We start from the raw sequence: 23,979 nt of genomic DNA on the forward strand, positions 1-23,979 counted from the left end.
AGAGGCCAGTCTCAATAGACTATAATTGAAGAGCGAAGAGAAGCTGATAAGATAAGGAAAGGACATCATTCCTCAAGGGACCAATAGAGGTTTCATATTCCCCCTTTCTCTGCTGCGTCCCTAACACTCTCTGTCTGTCCACAGGCCCAGTTTAATCACTCTGCGTGTCTGCAAGTCAGAGAGAAAGACATGGACGTGTCTGTGTGTGGGGTGGTGGGGTGGCTGCAAAGCCCCATCCATCATAGAATTGGGGCAGGAAAAGAGGAAGTGGGAGGGAACAGTCAAGAATATCTGTGGCAGGTGATAAAAGGCGATTGGACAGGTGTAGTACTCCTGGCTCCAGGAGGAGGCAGGGATGCGACAAGTGTGATTTCCTCCTGATGCTGGAGTGGGGCAGGGAGCATAGGTTCACACAGTACTTAGGACAGGTGGAAATCCTTGACCCTTTACCTCTGTGTCTTACTCTGTCAGGGAAGGTACTGAGCAAGAGCAAAAAATCAGCTATCTGTCTGTTTCTCTACATTTCTAATGGGCCCATCACCGTGGTTTTTAGGATCATTCTTCTAGAATGCCTTCCATCAGAGGATTTCAAAGCACTTTACAAACATTGATGAATTTCACCTCACAGTGCCCCTCTGAATTAGGGAAGTGCAATTATTCCATTTACTAGAGATGGAGGCAGTAACTGGACTCCAAGCTGGATTAGATTTAGGTTAGGGTTTGAGTTTCAGGCAAGAGGCTGAATCAGCCCTATGGGGTTGGGAATAGATTTGATGTGCTGAAACCTCACAAGCTGTTCTGATCCAAAATGTCAGAGATCTCATGATGGAAGCTGCTCTAGAAATATCTAGAACCCAACCCACCGAGCCAGGCTCAGATCCAGAGATCCCCTGAAATGCAAAGGGCTTTGGATATGAGAGTCCTTGTTTTGGCTCATTTCTCTTTTAAAAAAGCACCTGGGGAAACGGACTCAGAGAGCAACTCAGTCACATAGCTAGTGTGCGGCAGAACTGGGAATATAACCCTGATCCCCTGACAACCAGCACTGTGCTTTAACCACTAGACCATGCTCCCTCCAAGCCACCTTGAACTTGTCTTGGTATCTAGGGGCTGCTGAGCCTCTGAGGGCTGCAGTTTACCAAGCTGTCAGGAGTGTGCTCACTGGACCGCCTCACCAGAGACAGCCTTCCTCACACGCGCTAAAAAAGTTGAAAAGAAATTCATTTCATGGACGGTGGTTGCTTAAAAAAGGCGACTCCAGCATATGTATGTGATAAATGTTAACCGTGCATTAATCGCATTAAAGAGGGCCCTATAAACTTTTCATTTCTAATTAAATTCCGGCCGGTGATTCTGGTGAAGCCGGCACACACTGGGCCTTTGTTTATGTGGAAAATTAAAATGCAAATATAATGGAATTTATTTCCATTACCCAAGTGATATTCTGCGTTCCTCTGTTTAACAGCCTCAAAATTATTTTCAACCAGGTCTCTTCCCCCTGCCCACCCACCCCCATGCTGCTCCTCCTGAGTGGGGTGAGGGGTGTGTGTGTGTGCGTTTAATAGGAGGGAGGACTAAGGATAAAGTTGCATGTTCAAGGTCAAATGCAGAAGGGAGGCAGGGAGAGTAGAGGCGGAAGGGAAAAAGAGAGTGGGAGAGAATGAAGAGGAGAGAGGGAGGTAGCAGAGACAGTCACAAGGACTTAGCTAATGCAAGGAGGAGTTGCCCTGTGAAAAACTTCATAGGGAAATATCAGCCAGACTTACTGGCCTGCTGAGTCCGTACACTGCAGATGGCTCCAGAGCCGGGTATAGGCCATCTCCCGGTGGGCTACCTCGGTGAAGGAAGAAATCCGAGAGCTCCCTCAAATAGTTTCCAGCCCTTAATGCCCCTGTGATGATTTTGCTTCTAGGCCAAACCCTGATGGCACCAAAATGAATGGGAAACCTCAGTGTCAAATGCACTGACAGTATGTAGCAAATAGACAAACAAAATAAAAACCCTCATCATCGACATAAAAATAAACCATGGAGATCACTCACTGACTTCCATGGCACCCGGATTTCAGCCTCGTCTGAGGCTAAGTTGTCATGGGACAATGGATCATAATATGTCTACAAAAGCGAAAACACTTTGCACGCACACACACGCGCATACATCTACATTCCCATATATTGCATCTTTTAAAACATAGTAGTATATATACACATACAACACAGGCTTGCTGACACAGAGACGGACACATGCATTCTTGCATATACCTATAGTCCTCTATACAAATTCATACATATAGTTGTATATGTGTGCAACAATCACACAATCACTCATGCCATGTAACACATGCACAAACACGTATGCATTCATACATGTATGCACAGAGAAATACATATGCACATGCACACACTGAGCCTAGAGACATGTACAGGCAGCCATACGGACCCACATATACACCAGACATACACACAGTCATGCAGATGCACACAATTAAGTGACTTCACAATATTCAGTGAAGCAAGCAGCTGCAAGCCATGTCCTTTCTCACACACAGTCCTATTTGTACACACATATGCAAGCACTGTAGTCTGAGCACAGCCCAATAAAGAGGACAAGTTGGGTGCTGAGGAGACATTTATACTTCATGTGAGCACCTTAAAGAATCATCTAGTGTAAATTAACCAACCCCAGCACAGACATGGAAACAGGAGAAGGACATATTCACTCACAGCACTGAAACGAGGCCATTAGTCAGTCAAACAACAACACAAGCCCTGTCATCATTATTCAATACACAGGAGTGCTGAGATGCACACTAACTCAATCACGGAGACACACAATTACAAAATCATCCCGATCAAATCAATGAAACAGACACGCAGTCATACAAAGCGCACACCTGGGGATTAATACACAATAATGGCCGCCCAGCTGCCTAACGCGGAGCACAGCCATTCAAACACACAGTTCCAAACCGTGTGGGCTACATTTTAAAGGGAATCCTGAACTGTGACCACAAAAGCCGACATAAGCACAGGGGCCTGTGGGTGAAAATTAGTGCCCTTGCAAAAGAAATACAAACAGTGACAGAGAGCCTGAGCCAGAAAGGTGCTGAGCACACACAACACAAACATATCACAGCTACACCGCTATATGACACAAAAACCATCCCTCACAACACAGTAACACAGACATCCCCAGGCCGCTGTCTCCCCCATGCACCACATCGGAATGCAACGGGGCACCCCCACAAAACACGATCACAATGACACAAGCCTACACTCCAACACAACAGCAGACCTCCCTCAAGCTCATCAGTGCTCCCCAACACTAACACAACCGCTCGGGTGCCCTGGCCAGCGCACACCAGTGCAACCACGTAACACAGAGTCAGCACATCCAGTCTTTGCAAGTCCTACGTGATCTTAGTGAGAGTGAGAGAAGGGAACCAGCCTCTGAGTCACTTTTCAGGCACTGGACACATCAGCTGTAACCAGTTTTTGTGCATAAAATGATTTTGCTGTTATTGGAGATGACAACAAGGACAGGGGAGGAGCGGATGCTGTCGGCTGTGCGCGTGTGTGTAGGAATTCCCCTTCCTCTACCAAACGCTTCTGTTCATAGCCATTAAAAAGCCCAGCTCCTCATGCTGGGTGTTCAGTGGGTATTGATTCAGTCTGCAAGCAATTTTAATATTTCTTCAGGGACTTTCCAGCAGCAGCACAAGTCATTAATTCACCCTCCCAAATTGCTTATTCAATAGCGGGAACATGGCTCCTGAATAAAGTCCCAGAATTTATGTGACTCACCTGAGTCAGGAGGTCAAACAACTGTTATGGAGCGAAGTTAAAAATCCAAATAAAATATTGACACTTTTTTGGGGCGCTGGGGAGGCATGGGGGGAGGGGAAGCAAAGGTATTTAAAACAGGGCTGTGGTGCAATGCCCCCAGGATAAAGAATGGAAGGAGACTGAAGACAAGTTGGAGTTTGTAAAATCAATGGGATTTATTGCCTATCCGCTTGGCATTTAATAACTCTTTGATTGCCATCTCCCCTTGCCCTGCACATACGCATAGGGAGATAAACACCCATACAAAGCTAGGAACACACACACACACACACAAGTGAACACATACACACATTCACTGGTTTGTGAGTGCATATGCACACAGAGATGATGATTATTATAATGCAATTACATTAGCACCTAGAGGCCCCAGTCAGGATCAGGGCTCCATCGTGCGAGGTGCTGCACACATGCAGTGAGATTCAGACCATGCCCCAAAGATATTTGTCTAAATAGACAAAAAGTGGGAGGGGAACCAGAGGTGAAGTGATTTGCTCAAGGTCATACAATGGATCATCGGCAGAGCTGCACCTCCTGATTCCCAGTTCCAAGCCCTGTCCACTAGGACATGCTGCCTCTCAGAGCTGTGAAGGGTACATAAAAACACAGAGATTAATGCAGAAGATCCCCCCTCACAACAGAGACACAAACACACACCATCTATAAACCAGTAAATATAAGCACATCCAGATGCATCACACAAGCGCACACATATACAGCTATAATATGCACACAGAGATGTACACAAATATATAAACGCATACACTGCCATTATCCCTATTCATAAAACACAGAGGCAGATTCAATGCAGAGGTAGAAACATACATACAGATTGACACACAAACACAAATGGATGTGTATACAAATGCATATACAGATACAAATTAAATCTCCGCACATACAGATGTATATACACACAAATACACCCAGATGTTCATGCAAACACATGAAATGATTCAAATGCATATTTTATTTATTGTTATTTCTGTTCCTCTAGCTGCACATGTAGCTATAGATATATTGCACATACATATATGAACACGATGGACCAGATCCTCAGCTGGTATAAACTGGAGTAGTTCTGTTGGTTTCAGTGGAGCTATGACAGTTTACACTACTCAGGATGTGGCCATTATACTGAGCCTGCAAAACACACAGTGATATAAATCCGTAAGCACATACCCCTCTAGAAACAGAAGCACGTACAAACACAACAACAGATATGCACGAAGTTTCATAGCCCTGTAAATAGAGAGCACATGATGGTGTGGATGATACAAAGGGTAATTTTTTCAGCCAGAGTTCAGGATGGGTGCATTGCTCATGAATAAAACCGGTTGAAATTTTCTAGATTTTGATTTTTAATGAAATTTTTCATTACAGTTTTGAATTTTTGATGAATTCCCTCCAAAATCCCTCTAACAGTTTGACAGTTTTTTTCATGATTTGGTGGGTTTTGACCAGATGCAGAGGTGTTTTTTTTTAATTTCAAAAATCTCATGAAAAATGTCAAGAGTTTGATGGAAAAATATATTAAAAAGTGAAAATTTTTGCAAAAAAAAGAAGTTTTCTTTGTATTTCCCAACCTGCTCTGCTCATGGTTGATTTTGCAATTCCTCTTTTAAAAGTGTAGGTAAAATCTTCATGCCACCCCAGGCCATCAAGTATTCTCTTTAAACCACATATTTTGCAGCAAAAAACAAATGTAGAAATAGCTTAGGGTGGTTTTACAGATGTCTTTGCCCCTGTTCTTTAATATGTCTTTACCTACAAATCTATCTTCTCAGGGCCTGTCTACATGCTAAATGGACTAGCTAACAAAATAACTAAATCAGTTCTCATTCACATCCGTAGTTATTTCAGTTCAATTCTGTGAGCAAACACTCATTTCAGAATAAGAGCACCCCATTTGGAAATAACTGCATTAGGTAAAAATGACCTAACCCAGGTCCTCTACAATGTCATGATTTTAAGAAGCAACTTCTTGTGACCTGTCGGGACTCAGAAACAAGTGCTGTATCCCACAGGCAATGGGACATTTTCAGCTCTTTAGTAGTAAAAAGTTTACAAGTCAGATCTTCATCAGGGAGCCACTGCAGTCAAGATTTCACCTGTGAAGACTTAGACCCACTGAGCAGCCGGCCCATTATTTCTTGCCTTGGTGGCTTGTGACATATCAGACCTGATACCTGTTACAAGTCCAGCATTGAGTATTGCCTTTGTCGTGCGTCTCAGACCAACGTCATGTTGGGGGAGAAATGCCACATTTTGGAGGAAGAAGGGGGGGGAAGGAAACATTTTGGAGTATGTAATGGGGTGGTCTGGAGCTGACCAGCCCAGTCTAATTAGCCCTGCCCCCATATCTTGGAGGGAGTGTGGGGCTTAATTAATAGGAACTCCCCTATTCCAGCTGGGTGCTGGGGAGATGATTTCCCTATAAAGAGCAGCAGGAAGGTGCAAACCAGAGTAGCTGCTAGAAGTGAGTAAATCCTAATAAGGAACCCTGTGGTACTGGGGGAAATAAGAAAGGCTTTGCTGGGAGTGAGTAGGATGTAGGAGGGATCCAGAGGTGAGCAACAAGGATAATCAAAGGGATGGAGTGCAAGCCATATGAGCAAAGGCTGAAGGAACTGGGTATGTTTAGTTTGGAAAAGATGAGATTAAGGAGGAACATGATAGCAGTCTTCAAATACTTGAAAGGCTGCCATAAAAATGATGGAGAAAAGTTGTGCCCTCTTGCCACAGAGGGCAGGACAAGAGAAAATGGGTCCAAACTAAGCACTAGAATGGGTTACCAAGAGAGGTGGCAGAATCTCCATCCTTAAAGGTTTTTAAGGCCCTGCTGGACAAAGCCCTGGCTGGGATGATTTAGCTGGTGTTGGTCCTGCTTTGAGTAGGGGATTGGACTAGATGACCTCCTGAGGTCTCTTCCAACCCTAATATTCTATGAGTCTATGATTCTACAGCACAGCAGATTTAGACTAAACCTCAGGAAAAACTTCCTAACTGTAAGAACAGTAGGACAATGGACCAGGCTGCCCAGGGAGGCTGTGGAAGCTCCTTCTCTGGAGGTTTTCAAAAGGAGGCTGGGCAGTCATCTGTCTTGGATGCTGTAGACCAGGGGCAGGCAAACTCTTTGGCCTGAGGGCCACATCTGGGTATGGAAATTGTATGGTGGGCCATGAATGCTCTTGAAGTTGGGGTGTGGGAGGGAGTGAGGGCTCTGGCTGGGGGGGCAGGCTCTGGGGTGGGGCCAGAAATGAGGAGTTCAAGGTGTGGGATTCAGAGTAACAGCCGTGTTAGTCTGAATTCGCAAAAAGAAAAGGAGGACTTGTGGCACCTTAGAGACTAACCAATTTATTTGAGCATGAGCTTTCGTGAGCCTCAGGGATGGGGCTCTGGGCTGGGGTAGGGATGCGGGTGGGAGGGTGAGGGCTCTGGCTGGGGGTGTGGGCTCTAGGGTTTGGAGGGGGGACTGAGGGGTTTGGAGGGTTGGAGGTGGATCAGGGTTGGGGCAAGGGGTTGGGCTGTGGGAGGGGGTCAGGGGTGCAGGCTCTGGGCAGAGCTTACCTCAAGCAGCAGCATGTCCCCCCTCTGGCTCCTATGCGGAGGCATGGCCAGGCGACTCTGTGTGCTGCCCCATCTGCAGGTGCTATTTGCTGGCCAGTGGGAGTTGGGGGGGGGGGTGCTTGGGGCGGGGGCAGTGTGCGGAGCCCCCTGGCTGCCCCTATGCATAGGAGCCAGAGGGGGGATGTGCTGCTGCTTCCGGGAGCCATGCAGAGAAAGCCCCCGACCCCACTCCCCGGCAGGAGCTCGAGGGCTGGATTAAAATGTCTAAAGGGTTGGATGGAGCCCCCTGGGCAGTACTTTGCCCACCCCTGGTTTAAACCCAACAAATCCTGCATCTTGGCAGGGGGGTAGGCCTCAATGACTCTTGTGGTCCCTTCTAATCCTATGGCTCTATGAGGTGAGAACCCTGAGCCTTCCTGGAAAAGGCTCCAGGCTGGGAGGGCCTGGGAGACTCCCAGTAGAAGCACAGATTTGATGTAGCTCCCAGAGTGTTATTTTTAGGAGTGAGTTTGTTTTAATAAATCCAGCCCTAAGGAGGAGTATTGCTGAACAAGGAGAGAGAGAGAGAGAACCCTGAATAAGGGAAACTGAGGCAGGACTGCTGTATTGTGAGGCCATAAGGGGGTGCTCAGGAGTTGGCCAGCCCTGTCGCAAGGCGGGTTATTTTTATTTAAGTATGGCAACTGTTTGAAAGGTGTTCAGAAGTTTGGCATTTTAGAAGTAGTTTTTGGTAAGATGGCTGTGTCGGCAGAATGCAGTCTTGGACTGCAAACTCCTAGGGCAGGGACTATATTTATACAATGGCTAGCACAATAGGGCCCAGATCCAAATTGGGCCCTCTAGCTGCTACTGCAACTGGAACAAGATGTGTTATAAACAATAGCACAGTTGTCCAAGGTGCAAGTTGTTATATGGTTCTGCAAATTAGCAGAAGGATGCATTATATGGGCTTTTAAAAAAAAAATACAAATGTATGCTCACTAATGTGCACAAATATCAGACCTTCTATATTAAGATTCCATTTAGAGCTAGCACATAACATCCAAGTCATTTATTAGCCTTTTATCATCATGTTACAGACTTGAATTTCAAGTATTCTAGAGGGTTATAAGGACATATGTATAAACTGCTCTTGATGATTATAAGACAGTTAGAAACAACCTATGGGCCTCTTGGACTCTGACAACTGAGCATTTAGTAAAGCATCTATTATCTGCAGTGTTGGTCCCAGGATATTAGAGGCAAGGGGAGCTTCTTATTGGACCAACTTCTGTTGGTGGGAGAGACAAGTTGGACTCAGACCTGAAGAAGAGTTCTGTGTAGTTCAAAAGCTTGTGTCTTCTAACAACAGAAGTTGATCCAATAAGAGAGATTATCTCACCCACCTTCTCTGTTTAACTCTTTATAAAGGGGATCTTAATATAAAGTGTGACCCAAATGTCTAACTCTAGATAGACCTAGAGATCATGGAAATGTAGGGCTGGAAGAGGTCATCAAGTCCAGCCCCCTGCGGTGAGGCAGGGCTAAGTAATCCCAGACAACCCTGACAGGTGTTTGGTTTTTTTAAATTTTTTTAACAGTGATGAGAATTCCAACAACCTCCCTTGGGTGCCTATTTTGAGAGTTTAGCTATCCCTTAGAGTTGGAAAGTTTTCCCTAATATCTAACCTAAATTTCCCTTGCTGCAGAGTAAGCCCATTACTACATGTCCTACCCTCAGTGGACATGAAGGAAAAATGGATCCCCATCCTCTTTATAGCTGCTCTGACCATATCTAATTACTGTGATCAGGTGTCCCTCTCTTCTCTCTCCCCATTCCCTTTTCTCAAGACTAAACATGCCCAGGTTTTTAAACCTTTACTCAAATATCAGGTTGTTCTCCTCTGGATTCTCTCCAACTTGTCCAAATCTTTCCTAAAGTGTGGTGCCCAGAACTGGACACAGTACTCCAGCTGAGGTGTCATCAGTGTTGAGTAGTGTGGGACAGTTACATTACCCCCTCTGTCTTACATATAACCCCCCCGCCCCCGTTAACACACCCTGGAAAGATATTATTTTCACAACTGCATCACATTGTTGACTTGTATTCAATTTGTGATCCACTCTAACCCCCCAGATCCTTTTCAGCAGTACTGCCACCTAGCCAGTTATTCCCTTTGTTGTAGTTATCTATTTGATTTTTTCCTTCCTATGTGAAGAACTTTGCACTTGTCTTGATTAAATTTTCCCTTGCTGATTTCAGACCAATTCTCTAATTGGTCAAGGTCATTTTGAATTCTAATCCTGTCCTCCAAAGTGCTTGCAAGCCCTCCCAGCTAGGGGTCCTCTGCAAATTTTATAAGTATACTCTGTACTCCACTATCAAAGTCATTAATGAAAATATTTAAAGGTACCAGATCCAGGACCCACCTCTGTGAGACCCCTCCCCCCCATTATATAATCCCTCCAGTTTGATAGCAAACTGCTGATGTCTAGACTACTCTTTGAGTACTGTCTTTCAACCAGTTGTATACACACTTCATAGTAATTTCATCTGGATCTCATTTTCCTGAATGTCATGTGAAAGTGTGTCAAAAGCCTTACTAAAATCAAGACCTATCACATCCATTGCTTTTCCCCATCCACCGGACTAGTAACCCTGTCAAAGAAGAAAATTAGGTTGGTTTGGCATGAATTGTTCTTGATAAATCCATGCTGGCTATTCCTTATAACCCTGTTATCCTCTAGGTCAGTGGGTCTGAAACTTGTTCCACCGCTTGTGCAGGGAAAGCCCCTGGTGGGCCGGGGCAGTTTGTTTACCTGCCACGTCCGCAGGTTCGGCCGATCGTGGCTCCCAGTGGCCGCAGTTCGCTGCTCCAGGCCAATGGGAGCTGCTGGAAGCGGTGCGGGCCGAGGGACGTACTGGCTGCCGCTTCCAGCAGCTCCCATTGGCCTGGAGCAGCGAACCGCGGCCGCTGGGAGCCGCTATCGGCCGAACCTGCGGACGTGGCAGGTAAACAAACTGGCGCAGACACGGCAGGTAAACAGACCGGCGTGGCCCTGCACAAGTGGCGGAACAAGTTTGGGAACCACTGCTCTAGGTGCTACAAATTGTTTATTAATTTGTTGCAGTATCTTTCCAGTTGTTGAAGTTAGGCTGGCTGGTCTATAATTCCCCAGGTCCTCTTTATTCCCCTTTTTTAAAGATAGGTATGGTGTGCCCTATCTCAGTCCCTGGGACCTCACCCATTCACCATGAGCTCTCAAGGATAATTGTTAATGATTCCAAGCTGGCTCAAGCTAATTCCTTAATTACCCTAGGATGAATTTCATCAGGCCCTGCTGACTTGGATACATTTCACTTATCTAAATATTCTTTAACCTGCTCTTCCCCTATTTTAGTTTGTCTCCCCTCCCCCCCAGTTGTTAATATTAATTGTTGCATATCTAGTCATCACTAACCTTTTTAGTGAAGACTGAAGCAAAATAGGCATTAAACACCACAGCCTTCCTGATGCCATCAGTTTATTAGCTCTCCTTCCCTGCTAAGTAGAGGGCCTACACTTTCTTCATTGTTCTTTTGTTCCTAATATATTAAGAACCTCTTCTTATTGCCTTTATGTCCCTTGCTAGGTATAACTTATTTTGTGCCTTAGCCTTTCTGACTTTGTTCCTACAGGCTTGTGCCATTCTTTTGTAAACATGTATGCACAGATACACACACACCCATATACACTACATAAAACATACACTGGTTTTTCTCCCTATGTATTTCCATACACAAACACAGTGCATACTTCTCAACCTTCATTCCTACCGATGATTTTAATGGAGTGAGGCAGATTTCCATCAGCTCAGGATCTCTCCCACAGTTTAAAAAAAACCCAAACTAGTGCTGGTTAGAACTCAGAATTTCTGTTCTGTGGGAAATTCTGACATTTCAAAATTTGTTTTTTTCATTCTGAATCTGAATTTTTTTAAGTTTCCTGCCAAATGAAATTTTAAAATTTTTGGTTCAATCAAGATATTCTGTTTTAAGACTATCAAAATGTTTCCTTCTGATTTTGACTTTTTAAGGATAATATAAAAATTTGAACTGACTTGGTTTTGAAATGAAGAATTGAAATGTTCTGTTCTGACAACAAGGTTGAGATCTTATCTAGATGCTTCATCTCAGTTTGTTTTTTTTTCCCCAAAAAGCCTTAGGTTGAAAGCAACACATTCTGCATCAAAATTCTATTTTGATTTTGACAATGGCATTTTCTCACAGAAAAACATTTCATCAGAAAATCTTTGACCAAATCGATCAATACTCAGACACGCTCCTTTACATACACACAGAGATACAACCAAATACAGAGACGGAGGTCACAAAACCAGCACATGATCCAGCATGCAAGAATACATCAACATTTATAATGTATCCACTGCCATCTATTTATTACCTGCAGTGTTCCAAACCATAAGCATTCAAAAGTCACGAAATTGACTTAGAAATCATGAGATTTTGAATAATAAAAATTAATTTGGGGTTCTCTATCTTTGCTGTCTGGTTTGAGCCAGTAGGGTACAATTATGTCACATTTTCAAGTTTTCCTTTACAACCATGAGGGCTGGACGTGTCTTTTCCTTTAATAATAATAAAAAAACCACCTCAGATTCACACAATCAGTCGCTTCCAGGGGCTGGGGCTTTATATAAAACACCAAATTGCACGAGACTCAGAATAGAATTGCAAGAGTCAGCAGCACTTACCTGCTTCTTCCTAGTTCAGGACTCCCTTCGTAGCATGCACCTGTCTATTGTTAATCAAAATGAAATGTCCATGAGGAATTCAGCACTTTAAATGTGAACTTATTAACTGGAAATGTGTTGAAAGCAAAAATATTCAGGTAATGTTCCAAGGCTCCATACCAAGTCATTTGATTTTGGAATGCCTCAGGACATCTGCAAGTCTTCTAAACTCACCTGCTGGCACAGCTACTGTCTGACACTTCCAGGCTGAGTCAGACTCTCCCAAAAGGATTGACTCGTCATTCCTCAAAGACAAATCAGAAACCAGCAAAGCCCATGTCATTTTTAAGAATTTCCTCAGTTTCCTTTCTAGTAGGGATGCCAACCACTCAGCCTCATGGCTGAATGCAGCCTGCTTCCCATACTTTTGTGGCTTGCACAGCATTCTGTATGTTGTGAATATGGCCATTTACTTTTGTTTAATAGAAGTTTTCAGCATTCATGTTTGCAAAGAAAACTTCTCAAATGGGAACTGAATGTAATCAAAGCACTGGCTGCCTGAGTCTGCAGCCAGCCTGAAATAATCACTTTGAGAAGTGTGAACTCCCCTGCCCTCTATTGATCTCTGGAGTGTATCACCTCAAACCTAATCACAACACTAAATTAAACACAACATTTAAAAAAAAATGTAACCATTTACTATTTCACTTCTGGATACTGCTCACCAGGCAGTCATGAGCTGAAGAGAAGGAAATGTAGACCAAAGAGCAGGGAAAATGTAGAAAGATGGGAGAGAGAGAAAACCAGCAAAAGGAACAGAGGGCAGACACAGAGGGATTGAAAGGAGAGCATACTTTCCCACTGAGCGATACTAAAGGTACCAACCAAGCCAATAATAAGTAATGAGAGTAATTAAAAGTTAAGTTCCTGTACAAAAACAAAATATTCTATCCTGGGTCTTTGTGTAAACTACTGATTGACCCCAGTGGGAATTCTGGGGTGGGTTGATGGACAGGGGTGGTCCTAAATGTACGTCCCAGCCCATACCTAAAATAATTAACCCATCCTTCTCCCCAGAGTGACTTTGACACCCTGCTTTGTCATCTGTCTTTCCCAGTAGTATCCCCTGCATTGCCTGGATTCTCTAGCTATTCTGTGTGCCAAGTCCTGGATGCTTTATAATACCCCAATGCAAATGGAGGGGCTGCTTGGCTGGTGATTCCGAGGGCTTGGTGTAGGGTGGGTCCCTTTCCCAGCTCCTGGCACAGAATTCACAGAAAATTAACCCAAAGCAAAACTACTCTGTAGGGCCAAGTAGAGCCAGGGGTATGGCCAGATAGGACCAGATCCTTGCTGGTGTAAATCAGCATAGATCCATTGACTTCAGTTAGTGGAGTTATGCCTGTGTTTACAGCTAAGCATCTGGCCTATTGAGTGTATAAATACAAACATACCGTGACCTGTCAGATAAAATAAAAACACAAAATAAAAAAAAAGTTGATGGCAGTTATGGTAGCGAGAGCCTGTTTCCCATAATATAACACAGCTGTCTATTCAGCCAGACTAGCGGCTACATGGTGCAATCTTTACATGGCTTATGCCCTGTCTCCACTACGGGTGCTGTAGCGCAGATGCTTCCTATGTGGATGGAAGGGGGTTCTCCATCAATGTGGTTAATCCACCTCTCCAAGTGGTTGTAGCTAGGTTGATAGAATAATTTTTCCATTGACCAAGTTGCATCTAAATCAGGGGTTAGATCATCTTCACTATGCGGCTCAGGGGGGTGAATTTTCGCCCACCCCTGAGCAATGTAGCTAAATTGATCTAAATGTGAAGTGTTGCCCAAGTCTTATGCTAACTAGACCCACTAAAGCCAATGGGATGCACTTGGATCACTGCTCGCCCACATGAGTTAGAGCCCTCACAATCCAGCCCTACAGAATTGCTCCCCCGCACCCCTCCCCCCCCAGTCTGGCTGCTGCTCTTCCTTTCCTCCACCTGTCTTCTCTACTTGGGGACCACATAGCAGAGCCAGGATGGCCAAGGAGCTGCTACAAGCTGACGTTAATGCTTTGCTCAAATTAAATGAAATAAAACCGTATGGTGTCATCATGGGTCACCGATTTAAAACAACAAAACTCCAGCCCCTCTAAGCCCTTCAGATGGTAAAACTGCTGAGGATTCTGCCTGTCTCTGGCATGCCAAGAGCCTTCTCGGTCTCGGGAAAATCTCATCAGAGACTTGTGGGGGAAGGGAAGGGAAGGGATTGGGCTTCTCTCTTGCACATGGGTTGGGTTGAGGCTAAGTTGGGAGAGACTGGTTCCTTTTTCCCAGGTCTTCAGTTGGTGTAAATCAGCATAGTTCCATTGAAGTCAGTGGGGTGACAGTGAATTACACCTGTCAGGGATCTGGCACCCAGAGCTTATCTACACATTACTGTTTGCCAGGCCAGGGTGTGACTCTACAGCGCACCAGCTTGCCATGTAGCAACGTTCCGTGTGGACACCGCCACAGTGCAGCATCTCAGAGTGCGGTTCGGTGCATGACAACTTGCAAGTGAAGTAGGACATGCTGCATGGCGGGACTTTCGCTGTCCATGTGGAATGCTGCACAGCAAGCTGGTGGGTGTAGATTCACACCTGGGCTTGCCGCACAGTAACTCACTGTGTAGACGTGCCCCTAGTGTGCAAAGCCGGAAGGCAGCACAGTTTGACTGATGTGCACAAGGAGAAGGTATGAAACTTGAGTGTGTTGATCAGAGACCACTACTGAATTCCTTCCCCACCCTCAATCACCTCAAAGCTTCAGAAAAATACATCCCCTCAGCCTGTCCTCCCAAATCTAGTATGTAGTTACCCATTCCATGCTTACCACCACAGTATCTGAGCTCCCTTCTTGTCTCTCCCCACCTCAGCAGCAGGAAGAGGTGTATTTGTTTTTCATTGTCAGGGAAAGTTTGGGTGCATACACGGGTCTTGTGTTTCCTCCAGAAAGCGCTGACGTTTGGGGACATTCTGAACCCAGGGCAGGGTGTGCCATAGCCTCAGGCCAGCTACCAACTGCATCTGCTGCTCCTACCGGCATCAACCACTGTTCCTTGGATCATGGGTGTCACGGTACATCTTAGCAGCAATGGGAGAGGCTATTATCCATGTAACACCATGGTGGAAAATACACTGTGGCTATAGTACACAGCAGCAGAATGGAGCAGCCACTTCTCTGGCTGCATCTGCACTAGTAAATGCAAAGCCGCAGTTCACCACCAATGTAGGTCCCCTACTGGGAGCTTGAGTGTAGATAGGCTGCAGGTGTTCTTACCAACATGATCTCCAATCCTACCCTTAGAACACCCAAGCCCTGTCTACACTAGACATTCCACTAAGCAAGGAAGCTACACCAGTGCTGAATTGCAGCTATTTATCATACTTATTTGACCTCCATTACTGTAGTATCTGAGCACTTCACAGTCTGTAATGATGTTGTGCTCACGACTGCCCTGTGAGGCATGGATGTGCTATTATCCCGATAGTACAGATGAGGAACTGAGGCCCAGAGAGACAAGTGACTTACCAAGGTCTCACAGAGTGTTGGTGGTGGAGCCGAGAATTGAATGCAGTTCTCCCAAATCCCAGGCTAGTGGCTTAAATGTTAGACCAGCTTCCCTCACTAGGCTATGAAGTTTGTGTCCTATGCTTGCGCTCAGCTATGAAATTTGCTTGTACAGGGAAGGCCTCTTCCCTTTCTCTTTCACATATTGTGATTTAAACTGAAGCCAGATTCTTGGATAGAAAAGAAGGGACTTTCTCCTGTTTCAGTTCAGGGCCAGATTTGGACCCCTTACTCCCATTGAGTAGTACCTGCTTCCGTGAGCAAGCCTGCTAGCTTCCCTGGGGCTATCCCAGAGCAAGGTGCTATGCAAAAGGAGTAAGTGGGAGCAAATCCGGCCCTTACTTAGTAAGAGGAGTCTTTTTCCCGCTACGTCCTTCTAGACCTATCTCTTCTTTGGACATGCTCCCTTGAGAGTGACCATTGTGGGGACAGACACCAGCCTGTTTTAAGGAACTAATCTGGTGCAGAGCAGATGCCACACCGGTCTTTGGTAGTGGCTGCTCTTACCCAATACTTGGCCAGGCTGCCATCTGGGCCATCTTCTGTATTGCCCATGATGCAGTGGTGCAGACACATGCTAATTAAGCACTGAGACTTGGTAGGGTGCATGTTCCTCAGCCATTAACTCCTTCCTGGGGTGTGTTGTGGAGAATGAGGCCGAAGGCATCGCAACTTTAACCTCCTGAGAAGTGCTGTAAATGCCCAGTAACCCACACCTTGAGGGCTTCTAATAGGCTGCTAATAGGAAGCCTTAATAATATTTTACATACACACTTTAAAAAATCAAAAATACTTTGTGTGCTCTGTTGAATGTATCCTTCTGGCCTGAAAAATAGAGCATGGCAGAAGGGTCTGATGAAATGGGGGAGGGGGGGCTTATTCGAGTCAGCAGCTCTGTAGAGACCTTTCTTTGGGTGGATGGGCACTCTACTCCTCTGCTGCCCCCAGGGGATGCTACTTGGTTCTGGTAGGACCACAGGAATTGCCAAATTGGATCAGAACAGGGATCCATCTAATCCAGTATCCTGTGTATGACAGTGGCCAGGACCAGAAAATTTGTCCATAGGGAAATTTCTCTCCTAAGCCCAATTGTCTAGTGGTTGCTTTATGCATAGAAGCACAAGGATCTATCTTTTCTGTCATCTTACCCTGACTAACATAACTGTGGATGTTTTCATTGTCTGTGTAAAAGTGCAAAGCATTTCTGAGTTCTTCTGTGAAGGAAAAGTCCTTACCGTCTACTTCCATAGAGCAGGGTCTCTGAGTGATGGCGATGGCTTAGTCTGCTGTGCGCTGTGTTGTACACGCACCACACTGTTACACCCACCCTGGTAATAAATGGGGGAGGGAGAATGTGTTTGGTTCATCCATTTTAAATCACCTGAAGGCAGGACGTGTGAGAGCTACGGTGACATAACATGGCAACACTGCATGGCGTGCGGATTTTAGAATATAAATAGCCTAGTAAATTACTTATTTAGGCCTCAGTTCATGCAAGGTGCAGAGCACTGGCCTCTCAAACCCTTGTTTAAAATAAATAATACTAATAATCCATAGTTGAGCACCTAAATAAGTAAATTAATAAGCCGCTGAGCGTCTTTACTTCCCATGCAAGTAAATGGGAACGGTGGGTGCTCACTGCTGCAGTAACTCAGGCTATTTATGTAAATGCCTACATGAATGTAGGTGCCTAGCTTTTGGCATCCAACTTTGAAAACATTGACCTTCAGTTTTGTAAAGAAAAAGACACTGAAGCATACTGTAGAATGCGGCACAAGCTGCAGAAACCCTGAAATTCTGGACTCCACAATTTTCTCCTGTGGCCAACGCTGTGTCAGTTTCTGGCAAGATTTGACTGTGTGTGTGTTTTCCACCGAGGCACTTACCCATTTCCTTTCACAAACCATCCCAAGCTGCAGTAAGATAGAAGTCCTAGGGCCTATCAGGCTGGGAAGTGGGAACATGTAATGATGTCACAAAAGGGGGTAGGGCCTTTCTTACAGTCGATCACAATCTTGGATTCTCACTGAACAGAAGGAATTTTTCAATCACTTGTTTATCGGGGGGAAGGGGGGGCGGGAAGTGCTCTGCAGACAAAGCATAAGTGCTACACTTGAGTGAGGATTATGGCCATGCAGCTGAACTTCACATTTTATCAATCATTTTTGTTGTGTAGCCCCAATCAGATAAGCCAGCTTAGCCGATTTATGCTTAATAACAGGAGAGGTGAATTTTTGTAACTCTCTGAACTCAAAAATTAGCCAAAGGGACATTCCAAAAATAAATTTAACCTCAACTTTAAACTTAAACTTTCCAAAAAAAATAATCACCTCTGGGCAGAGGCCACGCATGGAATATTTCAGTCCAAACGATGAATGTTTCAGGAAGTTATGAGCATTTGAAAACGGGGTTGGTTTCAGTGGAAACTGTTTTGCAATATAAACTATAGAGGGTGATACCAGGAATCAACTACAATAACTCACAGGTTCCTGAAAGAGACACTATTTCACAGTGTGATGTCATGTCCTATAATGATGTAATATACCATCACTTAACATAATATCGCATATTAAACTCAGTTGGCAAAATGAATTTCAGTTTCTTTATTGCCATCAAATGTCTTTAAATGTCCCACAATTTAAAGCTTCAGAAGCTTATATATTAAATCTTGTGCATATTCTACTAAACTTGAAGGAGCTGTGTTTTCAAAGACCAGTGTCAGAGTTGCACCTGTGCGATTTGCACACTCACTGCTTGTGCAAAAGTCGCCCATTGGAAAATGAAAATGGGAATTTACAATAACTACCAATTTGCCCATGTACTGGTAGCCAGTTTGCCCTCAGTTAAACACAAATGATGTTACTACATCAGTCATTGACTATGAGGGGTGAAACCAGGGATGGCTCTAGCCCAATGAGACACTGTCTCAATAAAAGAACTTTGAAAGGATTCACATGTACTGCAAGGAAGTTAACTGCATTGGCTGGGTGACAACCACTGATTTGAGTCATTGAGCATTGTGGCTTCTCCCCATTTTGGAAGGACTCAGGGAGTAGTTGTGCAAGAAGGTCAAAAGCGTGGCTGTTTCCAGCTTCTTGGCTAGGGAATGTCAATGCGTCAGCAGCAGCAGCAAGAGGTGAACTGGACTTCTGCTCTCCCGTAGCAGTAAGCAGAAGGCCCAGGTTTCAGGGACACCTAGGGATCACATGTGGAAGAAGTTTCAAAGTTCAGAAAAACCCTGGTGTGTGAGGGTTGCATTGTTATGCTGTGTGGGTTGCTGCTATGGCCAGGATTGGGTCAACTCTGTTCAGCTTTCATCGGCTGTTTCCCTGGGGACCATGCTTCAGGTGTTCTTGTTCACAGTGGGCTCACTTTACCTCTTAAAGTGACAGAAGTAGTAGTTAGTAGGGCTGGGCAAAATTTCTTCATACAAAAATGCTGATTTGACAACACCAGACCATTTTGTGAATTTGTGTCCTGCCCCAAAAAAAAGTGAAAAAAGGAAACATTTCTTTATGTCATTTTCTAAGTGGAAGGTGTCAATGTTTTGGTTCAAGACAACTTTTTGCTTTCAAATGTATTTCAATTTTATTAAAGGAACAATCAAAAATGTTAAAAAATGCTCCAAATCAAAACAAAACATTTTGTTTGAGCCATATTTTTTTTACACTTTTCAAATGCACTGAAAATTATGGAAAAAAATCGTTCAACCCGAGATGATATTTTCCTCCTGATTTTCCAGAATTGGCAGAAAACTGGAAAAAAATGAGTTCTTCACCCAGCACTAGTTGTTAGGGTGACTATTTAGCTCCATCCACAGATAGACTGCAAGGTAATGGAATGGCCACATCCTATATTCCAATTCAGAGTTCTAGTCAATCCCATCCAAAAGCTCCATTCTTTCTTTTCCAACAGTGTCGTGATTGCAATATGAGGGTTCTTTCAGGGTTCCAGGCTGTTTTTAGCCAAAGGAAATGTCTTCCATTCTGAGACCTCTACTGGGTTTATCCCTGGTATGCCAATAATTACTACGTATGTAGCGTTATTATAGGCGTGTTGGTCCCAGGATATTAGATAGACAAGATGGATGAGGTCATATCTTTTAGTGGACCAACTTCTGTTAGTGAGAGAGACAAGTTTTGGAGAGGACACAGAGCTCTTCTCCAGGTCCTTCAGCACTGTGTCAGCTTGAAAGTTTGTCTCTCTTACCAATACCACCTTGTCTCTCTAAGAACTACTTGGATCAGATTTATTGGTGGGTTGCAGAAACACAACCTCAGTGCTTCTACCGACTTCCTCGTGAGCCTGTGACACAAAACCAGCTTCATTCTTGAGATAGGAATGTTTTCTACAGAGCCGGTCACCTCCAGGTCACTGACTGAACTCTGGTCCTGGTTGGTAGTGACCAAAAATGACCAGCTGCTGGTGAGTCTAGATCCAGTTCCTAATGGACACATCTCAGCAACCACCATCCCAACTGGGCCTACCTGGCAACCTTGTAATGGCATTCCCAGTGGAAAGTCCAAGGTGTGGGTGGATATGGAAACTGAGCTTCCCTTCTCACCCCTGCATGGGTTGGTGGGACATCGCGGGGGAATCTTGCATGGCTATTGTTCCTGTTTTGTGGATAAGGAGGCCTTTTTGGCCCCTGGACTGTCAGTCCAAAACCTTTCACCGTGCTGAATTCACTAAAACCTCCCAGAGAGTGACATGAATACTACATGTCCAACCAAGCTATGAAGGATGGTGCGGTAGGGAGGGCAGGGTGTAGTTCTCTGGAGGCCTGAGTTCAATTCTCAGCTCTGCCATTGGCTTTCAGTGTGATTGTGGGTAAATCACTTTTGTCTGTTTGTGGCTCAGTTTCCCCTCTGAGAATGGGGCTATAGCTTCCCTGCCTTCCAGGGGTGCTGTGAGGTTAAATATGCTAATGTTGTGAGGTACCCAGGTAATATGGTGGTGAGGGAGGGAGATAAGTTTCCCTGTAGGACAGCTTCCTACCCTGTGAGATCAGAGTTACTTCACTGGTATGTTAAATGCCTCATTCGCTCTTCCCCTCTGCCCAGCTTTCATCAAGACTCTCTAGAGCAAGGTGAAAATCTTGGGAATCAAACTGAATAGAAAACCAACCATGTAATACCAAGAGTTGGCGAACAGAGCTTGTGAGAGAGGCTGCCCTCAAATCAGAAGGGCTATGTCTTGTAACAGCAGGCCAGGATATTTCCGTTTTAAATTTAATTTGTTTATATTTCTCACTTCAAAAAAGTCCTGCTGGCATCCCTGTGAATGGAAGCATTTCAGGTCACCTTAGTACGAATGAGGGCCTCTGATGTCACTCCAATGCTCTTCTAACTGTATTTAGGGTAAGACTCAAAAGGAATTGTTTTCACCTGTACAGAATAACTTCGTATAGTATGAGGTCATCTCAAAATATGAATGGGGATGTCTGATGTCAACTCCCTGCTAATAGGACTTTTTACGGTATGTCATCTAAGGCTGCAGGGGAATTCTTCTAACTCGCTCATTTCAATATAGTACAATACAATGTAACACGGTATAATGTGTAAGTTAACTCAGACCCCATCCCCGACCCCCCCCACCCCACCCACCCGGGGCAGAATTTGGATGGATGGATAGATGAACAGATACATTTATACTAAGCATACATACATTATATCACTCTATTGATTTTTAAAAAGTTCCAGGTCTGCCTGGCTGTAATGAGATTTTTTGAACTTTGTGTTGCGATCAATGAGAGGAATATTATTGGCCTGGAGAATTGATATACCCGCTCTGTGTGGCTTGTTCTGCTCCCAGCCTGCCCCTGCCCCCTAGGTGTACGATTCCATCAGACACTTAACCTCTTTTACAGTGTCATCAGGCTAAAAGGAATCTAATAGTGACACGGGACTTGTGCTCAGCTCTCTGGCACTATTGCTTTCCTGTCACAAATAATTTATAGCTTTCTATTTCCAGCCCCGTGCCTGCACCCCAGCCCCACTTTCCGCTCTCTCTGGGCTGGACGGAATCAATAAACTCACACAAGCACAGTGGCACTTCAGGGTGCTTCGAGGGAATGGGGGAGAGGGGAGAAAGAAAGAAATTACAATACCTGCCCCTTCATGGACTTCTTAGGTGAGCTCCTCAGCTGGTGTAAATCAGCATAGCTTCAGGATCTGGCCCCATATGTACAAGGCCCTCAAATACCTCCTGACCAGATCCTCAATTGGTATAAATCAGCACAGATCCATTGACATAAGTGAAGCTATATCAGCTGGGCCTCTTCAGATACAAACCTTTACATTACCTGCCTCCGCATACATCCTCTGCAACACCTGCCCCTTCCAGTACACTTCAGGCTCCATCACCTGCAACGCCTAAACATCCTGATGCTTCTCGGGTGCTCAGCCCCACAATACCATTCTCTGGCCTGGGAACAGCCCCATAATCTCGGCCTTACCTACACTATCCTGGCCCTGGCCCGGCCTCCCCCTAGCCCACACTGGGCCATGGAACATGCCTTTTCTCTTTGAAGTCTGGCCAGCTTGTTCTGTAGAAGGAGCTCTGCCACGTATGTGCCTCCCACCTTAGGTGGAGCAGGGGAGGATGCCAGGCACCTTCAGTTGTTTGCTCTCACTTTTAGGAGGGACTTTAGGGCACGATTTAAAGTGAATTTAATACAGGACTGACAGTCCTGGAAACCAATCCCTGAACAGCATGGGCAGCCCTCGCGCAGCCCCCCACTCCCCACCCCATGGCTCAGCCCTGACCTGGAAAGACCCCCATTTAGGGTCTGAGGGGGATTCAGCCTTCATGGCCTCTCCAATTCTTGGTGGCTTTGCTGAGCTCGCCAGCAAGAGGGCTAATAGCACGGGCTAGGGACCTCTCCAGCCCTTTTCACCAGCAGCCATCAGGAGGTAATGATTTTCTTTCATCACTGACCTCAGCTGGATTTGAACCAGTGATCTAGTGGCGAAAAACTTCATGTAACAAGGACAGGAACATAAACTGAGCGTTAACTTTCCATCTTCATTCTGGGATGTCTCCTCTGCTCTGTCACATTCCCCAACACAACTTCTCTATGCTTCTGAGTTATGTTCATTCACTGCCCGATAAATGCCGAAGCCGCATACTTGTGGGAGCTTTGTCTTTGCTTATGATCTATATCCCACTGCCAGTTCCTTCGGCTGCCCTGTGCCCCCAGTCACTCACTTATCCAGGGAAACGCCCCTGGTAATACTTAATTGGTTAATAAGTGCTTTACTTTATTAAAAAAAACCAAAGTGCTTTGTATTTCTAGTCTCTTGCTCTCTTGGGTCAGAGCTTCTTGATCATGTAGTATGATGTTGACACCCAGATGGGTCATAATTACACATTATTGGGTTCAATACAGGGGAAAGTGGGTGAAATTCTATGATCTGTGACATACAGGAGGTCAGACTAGATGAATTAATGGTTCCTTCTGCCCTTTAACTCTATGAATCTATGTCCTTGGGCCCTGTCACCCTTCACACGTATTTCCCTCTCAGTCACATTACAGATCAGATCTGCACCACTCACACATTAAACAGTGATTCTGCGAGTTGCTAAGGCTGCCGGAGTCTGGCAACTGAGCTGGGTTCGTCCAGCCTCTCACAGCATCACCGGGAATAATGGTCCTGAACAGTCAGTACATCAATGATAACCTAGTTGCTGACACACAAGACAGGCTGCTACTCCTGGTGCTCGTTCTGAGCTGTGTTAGCTCTGCAGTGAAAACTTCCATCTGAGAAGGACTCAGAGGGAATCTCATTGACATGGCTGGCGAAACCCCCATGACCATGTTGTGGCCATGCTGAGTCAGAAGAAGCCATTGCACAGGGTTATTTCCTGCTCGGGGCTGCGCATTGACAGTAGATTGGGCCTCCTGTTTGGCAGTTGGGGTTGGTGAGGGCCACGCCAGCATTTGATGGGCTCTGAGGGGCTGGAGGAGCTGTGCAAGGAGCTGAGTTCTGACCCAGTTTCACTCTTTTACAGGATTATCAGAACCAAAGTTCAGCAGCCTTTCCACCCGACACCAGATGGGACTGGGACTGGAGTGACTGCACCTGGACACACGATCGGTAAGAAGGCCACGGAGGGGCCGGCACAGTCAGGGATGGGGCAGGTGGATCTAGACACAAGGGAATAAGGATGGGGGTGGGGGGAGAAGCAAAGAAAGACGGATACTAGGGCAGGCTAGCGTGAGAGAGGCACCAAACAGTCAGCA

General features: G+C 45.2%; 1 protein-coding gene across 1 annotated transcript in view; it reads left to right on the forward strand.

The window, feature by feature from the left end:
* The window catches only part of PAX2 (paired box 2), a 103,962-nt gene that overhangs the window by 19,215 nt on the left and 60,768 nt on the right, over nucleotides 1-23,979 (forward strand). Inside the window, exon 4 of the mRNA XM_074958510.1 lies at nucleotides 23,748-23,833. Coding sequence (XP_074814611.1) covers nucleotides 23,748-23,833 — 86 coding nt within the window. The remainder of the gene's footprint in view (nucleotides 1-23,747; nucleotides 23,834-23,979) is intronic.

The sequence above is a fragment of the Natator depressus genome, chromosome 7 (genome assembly GCF_965152275.1).
Source record: "Natator depressus isolate rNatDep1 chromosome 7, rNatDep2.hap1, whole genome shotgun sequence".
NCBI lineage: Eukaryota > Metazoa > Chordata > Testudines > Cheloniidae > Natator > Natator depressus.